General features: G+C 35.9%; 1 protein-coding gene across 7 annotated transcripts in view; it reads right to left on the bottom strand.

Annotated features, from left to right (window-relative positions):
- Positions 1-15,072, bottom strand: part of LARP1B (La ribonucleoprotein 1B) — a 130,356-nt gene that overhangs the window by 100,500 nt on the left and 14,784 nt on the right. For 5 of the 7 annotated variants that reach the window (XM_059923585.1, XM_059923587.1, XM_059923588.1 and 2 more), the window contains exons 2-8: positions 14,811-14,869; positions 14,351-14,410; positions 12,236-12,425; positions 9,972-10,112; positions 5,125-5,268; positions 4,714-4,879; positions 875-1,019 (exon numbers count right to left, since the gene is read on the bottom strand). In XM_059923585.1, coding sequence (XP_059779568.1) covers positions 875-1,019; positions 4,714-4,879; positions 5,125-5,268; positions 9,972-10,112; positions 12,236-12,425; positions 14,351-14,410; positions 14,811-14,869 — 905 coding nt within the window. The remainder of the gene's footprint in view (positions 1-874; positions 1,020-4,713; positions 4,880-5,124; positions 5,269-9,971; positions 10,113-12,235; positions 12,426-14,350; positions 14,411-14,810; positions 14,870-15,072) is intronic. The other 2 variants (XM_059923586.1, XM_059923591.1) reach the window with 1 other exon arrangement.

Genomic DNA, 15,072 nt, shown 5'->3' with positions numbered 1-15,072 from the left:
CAAAAAAAAATCAGTCACTATGTATTAATAATGCTAACCATAATGGTAATGCAAAAGTTTTTTTTTTTTTTTAAATATCCTGTCCCGGCCTTCCCTGGTGGCACAATGGTTAAGAATCCGCCTGCCAATGCAGGGGACACGGGTTCAAGCCCTGGTCCGGGAAGATCCCACATGCCGCAGAGCAACTCAGCCCGTGTGCCACAACTACTGAGCCTGTGCTCTAGAGCCTGCGAGCCACAACTACTGAGTCCAAGTGCTACAACTATTGAAGCCCGCACACCTAGAGCCCATGCTCCACAACGAGAAGCCACTACAATGGGAAGCCCATGCACCACAACGAAGAGTAGCCCCGGCTCGCCCCAACTAGAGAAAGCCCACACACAGCAACAAAGACCCAGTGCAGCCAAAAATAAATAAATAAAATAAATTTATTAAAAACATAAAAAAAGAACACAACTAGAAAGACTACTTTAAATTAGCCCTCTTTATACAGGAAAAATTTTAAATTTAAATTTAAATTTAATTTAATTTAAATTTTAATTTAATAATTTAATACATGCTATTTTACAGCAACCTGAAGACTAAAGGACCAAGAACACCCAAGAATGTTCAAGTTTGTGCTGGGGTTCAACCCATCTAAGAAGGATCAGGTTAAAAACAGGTGGAAACATCATTAAGTAATCCTTTGAGGGGTCAGACATTTATTTGGGTTTTATAAAATGGCAAAAAAGCCTTGAGATACAGTCTAAGCCTTAGGTAACTACAGATTGTTTTCGCTTCTTCCTTAAAATTGTTTAATAAACTCTATTTCTTAGAGCGGTTTTAGGTTCACAGCATAACTAAAGTACAGACTGTTTTGTGTATGAAAAATTACCTCTAAAATGAGATTAAGGTTTGTAGTGAGAGCCTGAACACGGTGGAAACCAGCAATCAGGGAAATAGGCAAGAAACCTTGCTCATCCATCTTTCTCCTAAGAAAGAAGTCCCGTTCCAAGTTTTCTATACTGAAGTAATATTCACTGAAAAAAGAAATAAAGAAGTAAATATAAATTTCATCAATTTATTCAACAGAATATTAAAATGTCTATGGCTTATAATATCAATTGTTATAAAACTATTTTGATTTATTAATTACATTATATACATTTAACACAACATACATAGGGTAAATATAATAACAACAAAACCCTACTGTTAGTAATTTCTCTTACACAGGTAGAAAGAAATTTAGAATACTATCTTCCCAAAAACGTACTTCTTTGTTAGATCAGCTTTACCCAGGTATAAACAATTAACCATACTTTAAAACAGTTCAATAATTAACTTTTTAATGAGTCAATTAAGTGAAAAATTTCATTTCAAAGCTATTTTAACTTGCTTCATTTAAACACTAAATAACAAAGTTAAACACATCAACAGACTGCCTTCCAACTTTTTCCCATCACTGAAAATAATGGTATATTGGAAGTATTCTTTGTCAAGTTTACAGAGTAGATTAGTTTGTTTTCTAAATTGGCGGGGTACTGACATTGTTTAATACTTCCGAACCCCAGCATTCAGCACAATGCTAAGTAAAAACTGAGTGAATATGTGGGCACAGATGCACACAATTTTATATTTGAATGGTTCACTATCTCCCCCCTTCGAGAGGCAGAACTATAAAAGACGTTAAAAGTGAACAGAATACAGTTAAACAAAGAATATCTGCAACACCATGAGGTATATACATGGGCAAAAAAAATACAGAAGCAACTTATACACCCTAATCTTCTCTCTAGGAAAGTATAGAGAGAAGTGTAAATGAACAAACTGTATGATCAACAACTACAAGTTCCAAGATATAAAGATAATATGAAGAATACATATAATGGCATTTGAGAAACACGTTTAAATTACAGCCTGCATATAAAAAAAATGAGAACAAGATTCTAGAAAAACAGAACAAGAGGATAAATAGGGGGAAATGTAGAAAAGAATAATACAAAAGAAATACATGACATCAAATGATATGGCTTACAGTTTAAAAATCCTACACTGTTTCCAAATCACAGAGCAAGTTTTCAAAGAAGGGTGGCAAATGATAAGAAAGCACACCAGCTCATATATTTGGGAGTAAGACTGGGGAACTCAAGATACCCTTGAATTACTTAGGTCAAATTTTAACTTTGAAGAAATAATCACCTACAACTGAAAACTGGCTTTGAGCTACCTTTCACTGGGTGGGAAAAATGTCTTATTTTAGAAATGTAAATACCCAAGTTGCTTCTTTATACTCTGATATTTATCCAACTATCAAAGTGCAAAGCTCCCTTAGATCAGTGAAATACAACTGACATCGCAGTAACACTAGTAAATCATTTACTCTTCTTAAACGCTGAAGAAAATAATCGAAGTCTTGAAGAAATGAACATTCTGATTTTTGTTATGTCTCAAAAGCCCTTTCACAGTGGCTAAAATGCAGTAGGCACGTAATACATACGCATAAATTTGAAATTTTCAGACATTAAGACATCTGATTTAAACACAAGTTAAAACTGTTCTTAGACAAAAACTTCTCTGAATAATTAGTAAGATGCCTTTTTAATCTAGTACTCTGTGAGAAACACAGTATCTAAATAAATTCATAAATCACTATTACCTACAGTATACACTTTTTAAAACTTCTAACGGGCTGCAAACATACTTATGTCTAAATCTGAATGCCAAGAGACTGCCCCAGTTAGAAATAATCAAGATCTTCCATTTTTAATATCCTGACATCAAAAATGTCAAATTATTAACATACATTTTCAGTTAAAATGATTTTAAGAACTCAACCATCCATAATACAGTTAAGCCTCCTACTTCAAAATATTTAGCATAATATTCCTGAAGTACAAGAAGTTTTTCAGTAACTTCTCAAAGAGGAAAATCCAAACCCTAATGAAGAAGCCTATCTATGTCTGAGAAACCTTAAAGACACAAAGTCAAAAGCATGACTCCTCAAATCCAGATGTCCACTAATCAGAGAGCAGTAACAGTGAAGAGCCATTCTAAACCTGGTGCTCTAGTATCTGCCAAAAACTCTGCTGCTAAATAATAACAAAAAAAGGAGTCATGCCCAATGCCATGTCTGATACTTTGTTCAGTGTCCTAGGGGACATTATCATGTCCTACCTTAGAAGCTCTGGATTCTACACTGCATGATCAGAAATTTTGTCAACACTGAAGTAGCTATGCTCCTCCCTCACTTGCATGAGCACATTAGAGGCCGATTATCCTGACATGGAGTTGCATGTCCACTGTCAGGTCTCAGAAGGGACCTGGCAGCAAGAGTTACAAAGGAAGACAGGAATAGTGTTTTGAAGTTGATAGCCACATGCCAGGCACTTTCTGCCCATAAAAAGGCCCTTTTCTTTAGTGTTTGTGTCAACTGTAACAAAAGAAGCAAAAATAAAATAAACAAGTTGCTTCATATTGTAAGCCAATCAAATCCACCATGAAGGCATCCCAGGAAGATGCCTGGCTGATGCTGATGAAGATATTATTTTCTATTAATGGACTAGGGTCCATTTTCTTTTTAAAATAAAGGTGGATGTTTTAAAAATGCTTATGGGGCTTCCCTGGTGGTGCGGTGGTTAAGAATCTGCCTGCCAATGCAGGGGACACAGGTTCGAGCCCTGGTCCGGGAAGATCCCACATGCTGCGGAGCAACTAAGCCTGTGTGCCACAACTACTGAGCCCGCGTGCCACAATTACTGAAGCCCGTGCGCTTAGAGCCTGTGCTCCGCAACAAGGGAAGCCACCGCAATGAGAAGCTCGCGCACCGCAACAAAGAGTAGCCCCCGCTCACCACAACTAGAGAAAGCTTGGGCGCAGCAACGAAGACCCAACAAAGCCAAAAAAATAAAAAATAAATAAATAAAAATAAAAATGCTTATGCCTTTTCAAAAATAGCCTTTTTCCTTCCCTTTATAAGGATAAAAAAAGGTTCAAATTTCAGTAAATTAGTTAGGCACATCACTTGGAAACACTTTTCTCACCACTATATAAACATACTATATAAATATGCAAATCATCCTACATAATACTAACAGGCAGAGGGGTTACTTTTTGCTTAAAGATAATAGAAAAAACTAATATTCTCCTAAACTTCAAGTTCAATACTCAGAAAGCAACTATTACAAGAACTAAAATAAAAAGCCTAAAACTAAAAAAGATTAGGTAGTCTCCTTTGAATATGTGTCACAAAGAAAGAGAACTTAAAAGTTAAAAAACAAACTTACAATTCTGAAACCAATTGTTATAAAAGTCAGAAGATATCACCATTTTTTGCCATTTATGTTCATTTGCAAATTTTAATATAAACATTTATTTGCAAATAAGCTAAATTTTACTTGTTCAATTTCAAATATATGAAGTAGTTTTATATTCTTATATTTAATCATTCATATTATGCCGTGACATTTTAACTAATATCCTTTAAGCAGAGAAGTACCTCAAGAGAGAAAGCAGGGGTCTTAATAAAGTAACAACATGAACCAAAAATAAATTTTTTAAAACACTTTATACATGCTCTACTAACATTTCCTAGAAACAAAATATAAAATACTCTTAAAATGTTCTAATTTTACTAATAAACAGCTTAGAAAATGTGTTATATTATCAATGATGTTAAAGTTTGATATTACAATGGATTTTCCTGCCCCATCTGTTTATGTCTGATTGACTTACATTTGGCGTTTAATATACTCTTTAAGCAATGCTTCTTCCACAGGATACACCTGTACGCCTGTACCATCATCATAGTAATACATCATACTGGTATTAAGTTCTGTTTGAAATGGTTGACCAGTCCTTTCACCATGTTCTTGATAACCATATGAATAATCAAAGTTCACTTGATGTAATAAAGAAAAAGAAAAATGATCACAGATTGAAAAAAAAAAAAAAAAAGAAATAGTTACTATAAAGAAAAATCCAAAGTGAAGTATCTCAAGGGGTAACAAACAAATACAAAACCATCTTTATTATCAGACAAGTAAAATCAGTTAAAACAGTATATGGGATAGTGGGAAAAACAGATGACTTGCACACTTTTTTCAGTGTTCATCTAATTTAACAAAACAAAAAATCAAGTCTTACATCGAGGATTTCCTCTGCCTCGTCCTCTTCCCCGTCCTCGGCCTCTTCCTCGGCCTCTAAAGGTACCTCGGATATTACCACCCTCACTTCTCACACTGGAAGCTTCATCTTGATCCTCTTTCTTTTCTCTTTCACGCCTCCAACCTTTTTTAAAATAAAAATATTTTTATACATTCCAATTTGCAACTATGAAAACATGATTATCTTTATGAAAATGTGGTAACCACCCCTCCCCACTTTGTAACTAGTTATTAGTAACCAGTCATTATTCAGAAAGATACAAACTTAAGAGATTCCATAGGAATTTGTCAAAATGTCTGTGGCATAAAAGACATCTTATGTATTGACATACAAAGAAGATATTCTGATAAGTAAAGTAACATACTAAAAAGATAACGAGATCGTTTGCTAAAACTGTACTGTTAAAAATTTAAGAAGTTCCAAGACAACTGAGTTTTGTACTATATAAAACTCCTAAAAAAAAAAACTTATTTTCACAATAATACTTATTTTCACAAACAGGAATTTTTTTAAGGAAAGGGTGTTTCTATTTAAGTAAAAGACATTTCTTTTAAAGAAAAAAGGAAATGAAAACTGGGAGAAGATATCTGCAGCACAATATAGCAGTTATATCCAGAATACATATAGAACTCATACAAATGTCTCTTATGCCCTCGTGCATCCTCTCTCTCTCTCTCTCTGTGTCACACACACACACACACACACACACCGCAACCAAATAGGAAAAATCATTAAAAGACTGGCAGGGCAAACAAGGAAATGCAAATAGACAATAAAAAAAACGGTGCTCAGCCTCAGTGGCCTTGAGAAATGCAAATTAAGACAATGAAAGAGTATTTTTTTTATCTGTCCCAGTCTGAAAAACATTTTAAGGTCCTATAATATCAATTTTTTTTGTTTTGTTTTTTCTTTTTTGGCTGTACTTTGTAGCATGAGGGATCCTAGTTCCCCGACCAAGGATCGAGATCAAACCTGTACCCTCTGCAGCGCTGCAGTGGGAGCACAGAGTCCCAACCACTGGACCGCCAGGGAATTCCCAATAGCAAATGTTGACCAAGACAGAACTTTTGTATAATGCTGGAGTAAAAACAAGTACATTTCAATTTTGAAAAACAATTGGAAACAATCAAATAAATGTAAAGGTATGTATACCCCAGAGACCAGGGTGTTTCAACCATGGCATAACTGACCTTTTGAGCCAGATAACTCTTTAGTGTGGAGGCTGTCCTGGGTACTGTAGGATGTTTAGCGATATCCTTGGTCTCTACTCACTAGATACCAGTAGCAAGTTTTAGAATTTTAAAGTCGTATTTTGTGGACAATTGAGTAAATATAACTATTGACTAGATTTTAGATGATATAATGAATTAGTGCTGATTTTCTTAGATGCTGCATTTTCTTGGGACATCAGTGCTGAAGTGTCACGATATCTGCAAGGTACTTTCAAATGATTCAGCAGATGGATGAATTAAAGATAGCAGAGTTACTAAATCTAGATGGTGATTAGACAGGGACTCACTGTACAGTGCTTTCACAGGACAATATGCCTTAAAAATTATCAGACTTAAAAGATTTCAGTAGAAAACTATAAAAGCAAATGCTCAGGGAATTCCCTGGCGGTCCAGTGGTTAGGACTCAACACTTTCACTGCCAAGGGCACGGGTTCAATCCCTGGTCGGGGAACTAAGATCCCACAAGCTACGTGGGGTGGCCAAAAAAACCCAAACAAATAAAAAACACAAATGCTCAGCCAACTGCTTCCACATATCCTCCTGTCCTCTTCTTTCTGAAACTTGAACAAACCCTGCTGAAATAATGTATCTGGGGAATGATTTTTTTTTTAATTAATTAATTTTATTTATTTATTTTTGGCTGTGTTGGGTCTTTGTTGCTGTGCGTGGGCCTTCTCTAGTTGTGGCGAGCAGGGGCTACTCTTCGTTGCAGTGCGCGGGCTTCTCATTGCGGTGGCTTCTCTTGTTGTGGAGCACGGGCTGTAGGCACACGGGCTTCAGTTGCAGTACAGGGGCTCAGTAGTTGTGGCTCACAGGCTCTAGAGCACAGGCCCAGTAATTGTGGCGCACGGGCTTAGCTGCTCCACAGCATGTGGGATCTTCCCGGACCAGGGCTCGAACCCATGTCCCCTGCATTGGCAGGCGGATTCTCAACCACTGCGCCACCAGGGAAGCCCTGGGGAATGACTTTTAATGAAAGCAATACCATTAAATGAAAAACTGATGGGACACTTTATTTATTTAAATAAATAAATAAATTTATTTATTTATTTATTTTTGGCTGTGTTGGGTCTTCGTTGCTGCGCACGGGCTTTCTCTAGTTGTGGCGAGCAGGGGCTACTTTCGTTGTGGTGCGTGGGCTTCTCATTGTGATGGCTTCTCTTGTTGCAGACCACAGGCTCTAGGTGCGCTGGCCTCAGTAGTTGTGGCACGCGGGCTCAGCAGTTGTGGCTCACGGGCTCTAGAGCTCAGGCTCAGTAGTTGTGGCGCACAGGCTTAGTTGCTCTATGGCATGCAGGATCTTCCCGGACCAGGGCTCGAACCCGTGTCCCCTGCATTGGCAGGCAGATTCTTAACCACTGCGCCACCAGGGAAGTCCCTGATGGGACACTTTATGATGGATGGATAAGGCTAACAACACCTGAACCAACTCAACCGCAACACAATCTGAAAGTAAGACACCCAGACATTTTATTCCTATTGCTGTGACACAAACGCACTATGAAATATTCCTACCAAAACAAAAATAAAAACAAAAATAAACTGGATCCTAACCAAACCTCTAGTTATTATTACCAGTTACACTTAGAAAAGACAAAGGAACATGTTAAGGAGTATCACGATAAAGCATTTAGCCAAATCCAAAATATGGGAAATTCCACAAGACATATGACCTAACATATAGCAAAGGAAAGAAACACTGGTGGAACTTCCCTGGTGGCGCAGTGGTTAAGAATCCGTCTGCCAATGCAGGGGACACAGGTTCGAGCCCTGGTCCGGGAAGATCCCACATGCCACGGAGCAACTAAGCCTGTGCGCCACCACTACTGAGCCTGCGCTATACAGCCCGCAAGGCAGAACTACTGAGTCCACATACCACAACAACTGAAGCTGGCATGCCTAGAGCCCGTGCTCCGCAACAGAGAAGCCACCGCCATGAGAAGCCCGCGGACCAAAACAAAGAGTAGCCCCCATATCCGCAACTAAAGAAAGCCTGCGTGCAGCAACAAAGACCCAACGCAGTCAAAAATAAAATTAATTAATTAATTTAAAAAAAAAGAAACATTTGGCAATTTCTTATTACGTTAAGTATACGTTTACCAGGGACTTCCTTGGCAGTCCAGTGGTTACTACTCCACGCTTTCACTGCAGGGGGCATGGGTTCAATCCCTAGTTGGGGAACTAAGATCCCGCATGCTGCATGGCACAGCAAAAAAATATACACACACACACGTTTACCATACCACCTAGCAATCCACCCCTATATGTTTACCTGAAAATCTAAGACATATGCCCACACAAAGGTCTGTATACAAATGTTCATGGTGGCATTACTCATAACAGGCAAAAACTGGTAACAAGCCAAATATCCACCAACATGAATGGATAAAGGAGAATATCCATTCAATAGAAAACTATTATGCAATAAAGAGGTACAAACTATTGATATATGGAACAATACTGATGAATGTGAAAATTATTATGCTGAGCAAAAGAACACAAGAGGATATAATTTATATTACACAGTTCAATTTATATGAAATTCTGAAAAGATAAATCAAATCTGACAGAAAGTAGACTCGTGGTTAGGGGACTTGACAGTAATTACAGTGTACTTTAATATATATAATTATTAACTCAGTAAAGTTGACTTTTTAAAGAATGATCCAGAAACCACCCAGAAGAGGCTCCCACTAGCCAACTCTGGGACAATTTGAGCATTAAATTGAACAATCATGATAACAATTTCAACCACTGAAAACATAAGAAGCCTTTAGTCCACACTGATAATAGGAAGTTGTTCTTTACAGTGGAATGCCAGCTAATAAATATAGAAAGAATGATGCAGTAAGACAAATACCAGTATAGTGAAATTCTGAAGATTACCTATTCAGCATTTGCAACCATCATGGTAATAATCAGGCAAGAATAAAAATCACCAATGGAAACTGAAGCTCATATGAAAAGTCTGATGAAAAAATGGGTATTCCCACAGTCTCAAAGTCTCTCTCCACAAATTACATGTTAATTACCAAGGGAAAAAGGGTATCTTTACAATAAAGAAACCTGGAGTACCTCATCTTAACCAAGTGCTCAAAGTTAATATCACCAATAATAAGATAAACCAATACCACATGTGTTTTCAAGTTATACACTACAAAGAAAACCATTTAACTTTTGCAGTATTCCTGCCAAAAATTTATAACCCAAATCCAATCATGAGGAAACATCAGAAAACCCAAAGTAAGGTATAGCTACCACATTACTGTCCTATAGCCTTCAGAAAAAAATCAATGTCATGAAAGACAAAAGCAGAAGAATTATTCCAGACTAATGGAGACAACTAAAAGCAATGGGTGATCACAGATTAGATCCCGGAAAAGAGGAGAAAAAAACTGTGAAGGGCATTATTGAGAAATTCTGCCTGTGGATAGTCAGTGTATTACTGATCTTATGATACATACTCTGAAGGTATTTAGGGTTAAAGGGGCACAATGTCTGCAACTTACTCTCAAATAGTTTATACTATACATGGTTATTAAAATAGTAAGATTAAGACTAGATTAGTCATTTTTCTCTTAGAATGTTACTTACTTCGTGTGTCATTTCTCCTATTGTTATGTGATGATTTATTTGCTTCAGGTTGACATCTTGAGCTATTCCGGGACCCTGGTCTTTCTTGACTGTCTGGTCTTACATCATCTAAGTGGAGTGGTACCCATTTGTGCTTATTAGCTTGAAGAAAACAAAATAAAATCATTTAATGACAATGCACAATTTTCATTAAAGCTTTGCAATTGTGAAAGCACTCTAAATTTTAATTAAATAAATGAAAGACTTAATTTGTCCTTAAAGGGATTACTTGTAGAGTACCAAAATGATTTTCTTCTGCTCCCCCAGCTCTTTAATAAACTTGTTTGGGCAAATAATAAGTTTCTAAAACTCAAGTGAAAAGCCAGTGATAGAGTATCATTGGAATTCTTTTGCTTTTAGGTGAAATGCACACTCTTCTGTTTAATTCTGACAAATAAGCCATAAAAAATATTAAGTGTACACACTACTCCCATCTAATACTTGATACTTAGGCTTCAGAACAGGGTATACCTGATAACTGTTTGACCAGTGATTCAAAACACTTTTAGTTTCAAATCACTGCCTCAAATATTAATTTATCCAGCATCACTACTAATGAAAGAGCTTTTTCAAAATAAAGTTTAAATATAAAATCTGTCTAACTGCATTTGATAAATCTTTGTATAGCTACTACACATTTTCCTAACTTCTTAAGAGATACAAGCAATTTAAAGCTTCTTGTTGACTAAATGATAGTGTAATTAATTGTTATATTTAGTATAGTGAAATTCTGAAGGTTATCTATTCATGAATTCCATAGTTAAGGTTTCAAAATGTTCAGTCTTCTGTCCACTATATATTTCAACTAAAACAAAAAGACTCATGGGGAAAGGAAAAACTATCAAAGTAATTAAGGGAATATTAGTGTACTAATTTCCTACTAATACTGTAAACTACAGACAGATAAGGAAAAGAGAATATGAAAGAATCTAAAAACTCCTTAAAGTCTATACTGTAAATTCTATCAATGAGATTTTTGGGCATAAATAAGCACTTGTGTTAAAGATAAACATGTGTGCTCTAAGAAGAGTCAATTCATGACCTGATTACATAAAATTACTTTAACTACAAACACCCACATTTTAGTGTTGGCTAATCAGTTTTAATTGAAGCAACTAACAAGGAAGACAAATTTTAGAGCAGGATAGGTCTTGTTACCTGTATGACTTCTAGACAGTCAAAAAGACTACTTACGTATCAAAGGAGCATGAAAAAGGTAAGTGATTAAGCATTCAAGAAATGGGGAAATTTTTTTTAACAACCACATGGTTGTCCTACTGCCACCACTTCTGAGCAATTACCCTTGGCATACTATATCGAGTGAGCCTCATGATTACCCTGCAGCTAAGGATTATAATAGGCATCAAAAAAAAAAAAAAATTCAAGTAAGTGCTCAGTATACGGTAGGCTGTTAGTTCCATTATTAAAGAAGTTGGCTGGCAACTACTTCATCATGAAATGTCCCCTCCCATGCCCCATCACCTCCAAGAATTAAAATGCTTCAATGGCTTCCCACAGCACTTAAAATGCCAATTCCAAGTTACCAAAGCCCTGAATAACGTGGACCTTGCCTACCTCTCCAATAGCACCCCCTGCCCTCTCCCCAGTGTTCACTTTGCCTCAGAAGGTCACTTTACTGACCTTCTGACAGTTTAAAGAACTTTTCTGCCTAAAAACCCCTGAAGACACTTTTATTGAGACTCAGAACACTGAATGAGAATATGCTTTTACCAGTTAAATCATAATCTGTCCCTAGACACATGAGAAGTTCCTAAAAGAATATGGAAAGGGATGTAAAGACAATATTTTTTTCCTTCAAAACGTAATGGGGGAATGCAATGAGGAAAAAGAGTTGACCAAGATTGTTCTCAATTTGTCTCAGAAAAATATTTTCTCAAAATTTCCTGAAAAAAAGGGAGCCGTTCCAATGCAGATTTAAAAAACAATAGTTAGCATACAACTTTCCAAGAATATATCTACACCCACCTCTATAGATGGAATTTAAATCCATTCTTACATAAAATACAAGTCAAATGTAGAGAGGAAAGTCTCATAGTTCAGAAATGCTACAAAAGTAACATCAGTTACCATTGTAGATGGTATCCTGAAGAAATCCAAACTACTAACTGGTGACTACCAGGAATCAACTGATTAAATACAATTCTTCATTACTACAACTCTCTTCAAAAACTTAAAAATCAAAATGAAGATATAAACGAACTAACCTTTCTTTCGTTGATTACTTGACTGAGCCTCATCCTCACTGACATTTTCACCAGGACCATCTAATTTTGTTTCCCGGCTTTCTTTGCTTTCACTGTTACTTCTCTTTTCAACCTTGTCTTCTCTTTCTTTTCTATTTTGTGGCTTCTTATTTCCTAGGCTGATGACACTCTGACACTGCAAAAAGGTTTTCTGAATGAAATAATTTTCATGAACATTTTCACTAACATATCCAAAAATCTGTGGTAACACCTTACCAAATATCACCAAACGAATGACAATTTTTATCAAAAATAAAAAACTACTTTACAAAAGACACTGTTAAAAGTCATTTGAGGGCTTCCCTGGTGGTGCAGTGGTTGAGAATCTGCCTGCCAATGCAGGGGACACGGATTCAAGCCCTGGTCTGGGAAGATCCCACATGCCGCGGAGCAACTAGGCCCATGCGCCACAACTACTGAGCCTGCGCGTCTGGAGCCTGTGCTCCACAACGAGAGAGGCCGCGACAGTGAGAGGCCCGCACACCGCGATGAAGAGTGGCCCCCACTTGCCACAACTAGAGAAAGCCCTCGCACATAAATGAAGACCCAACACAGCCAAAAATAAATATAAAAAAATTAAAAAAAAAAAAAGTCATTTGAAAAACTGGAAGAAAATATTTGCTAAGTATTTGATAAAAGGACTTGTATCTAAAATATATAATGAACTCTATAATGCAGTAACAAGAAAACAATTGAAATGTGGGCTAGAGTTGAACAGACACTTCATCAAAAAGATATACTGATGACAAATGTACATGAAAATGTGCTTGACATCATTAGAAAAATGCAAATTAAAAACTGTAGTGTGATACCACTATACAACTACTAGACTCACTAAAATTAAAAGGCTGACCACATCGAGTATTAGTGAGGCTACAGAATAACTATAATTCTCATACACTGCTGGTGGAATAAAAAGTTTGGTAGTTTAAAAAGTTAAATAAATAGCTACCATAAAATCCAACCATTCTACTCCCAAGAAAAATAAAAGCATTATTCCATGCAAAATTTTGTACACAAATGTTTATATAGCAGCTTTATTCTTAATAGCCAAAAACTGGAATCAACACAAATGTCCACCAATAGGTGAATGGACAGCGTTATATCCATACAATAGAGTACTACCAGAAAATAAGAATGAACGAACTATTAATACATATAACATAAATAAATCTCAAAATAATTAAGCTAAATGAAAGGCAGAAAAAAAAAAAAAGAATGCATCCTGTATGACTCCACTTACATAAAATTGTAGAAAATGCATTGTAAATCAACTATACTCCAATAAAAAAAAAAAACTGTAGAAAATGCAAATTAACTAAGTGACAGAAAGCCTATCAGTGGTTGTCTGGGATGATGGGGTGAGGGGGTGGAATGTGACAGGAAGAATTACAAATTAAGTTCATTATCTTGTTTGTGGCAAAGGTTTCATAGGTCAAAGCATATCAAACTGTACACTTTATATATGTGCAGTTTATTATTATTATGTCATTTATACACCAATTAAGCTGCTTTATATGTTGTTTAAACCACACACCAATAATTCTGCACAAATTACAAATAGCAAGATGTACAGTGTCAAATGAAACCATGTAACCAGATACCATATATGCTACTTCTCTAAAAAGACTTTTGATAGAATATCCCAGAACATCTTTTAGAACTTCTTTCATGGATAAATTAAAAATCCATTTACTGAACATCTCTTGATATGATATATATTCATGTGTATATATAGAGTTAGGACTTCAACACATTGAAAAGACTGTAACTCAAGAGAAAACATATATACAATACATTCTGAAACACAAAATGGGCTTCACTTAGACACATTAAAAAGTAATCTATTTGTAGGCATTACGTGAAGCTGACAGCATGGTACCCCATCCTTTCCAAATGTATGGTCCTGAGAATACAATCAGATGAAGGCAATGTGATGAATGAAATCAAGGTATCTGAAAAATGGGTATTTTATTAATGCAATTCTCTAAATTTGAAGTAAAATTCAGCATGTTAAAAGGAGAATACCTTCCCTTTATTTAAAAAAAAAAAAAGAAGTCTTAAAACAATACTCACTTCAGTGTTCACTAATTCACTTGGTGTTGGCCAGTTCGCCATATCGCTGAAATCACTAGCCTGAGAGGTAAATAAAAGAAGTGTTATGTCTGCAATTTAGAAATTTTAAATAGAAAAAATATTTTCTAAAAGTGAAAGCAATTTTTAAAATCACCCTCATTCAATTATATGCAGGCATTTGCCAAAATAATGCAAAACCTTCTCCAAACAACAGAACACAGCAAACAGAACACAGCAAGAGGAACGTCTTATGATCCAACTTGTGGCATGAATAATGACCTTGACTAAACTGATAGAGACAGGATAACAGAGGCATATGGGGATTTGGATAAAGGCTACAATTCTCTAGTATATTAACTTTAAACTAACATCAATGATAGACTTAGAAGAGAAAAATACACAATAATCTAAGAGGAGTTTCTTTCAAAATAGTTAAAAACTATTTCTTGTCATGACATACCTTGTTGGATTTCTTTGTCTTGAGTTTTCCTGCTTTTATAATTTGGGGGGGACTGAGCTCTAAAACAAAACAGAACAAAACAAAAAAACATAGAATTGTTTTTACAACCACATCATGCAAAATATTTAACAAAATAACAATTAAACCAATTTCAGTTAAGTCAGTGGAATAATTATTCTCAACAAAATCCAAAGTTCTGAGACTCAAATTCCTAACAAGAAATCAACTACATTTCAAATGTAGATTCAAAGTGGTCTTCAGT

Source organism: Balaenoptera ricei, chromosome 5, assembly GCF_028023285.1.
Source record: "Balaenoptera ricei isolate mBalRic1 chromosome 5, mBalRic1.hap2, whole genome shotgun sequence".
Classification (NCBI taxonomy): domain Eukaryota; kingdom Metazoa; phylum Chordata; class Mammalia; order Artiodactyla; family Balaenopteridae; genus Balaenoptera; species Balaenoptera ricei.
This window is presented reverse-complemented; position numbering and strand designations above follow the sequence as displayed.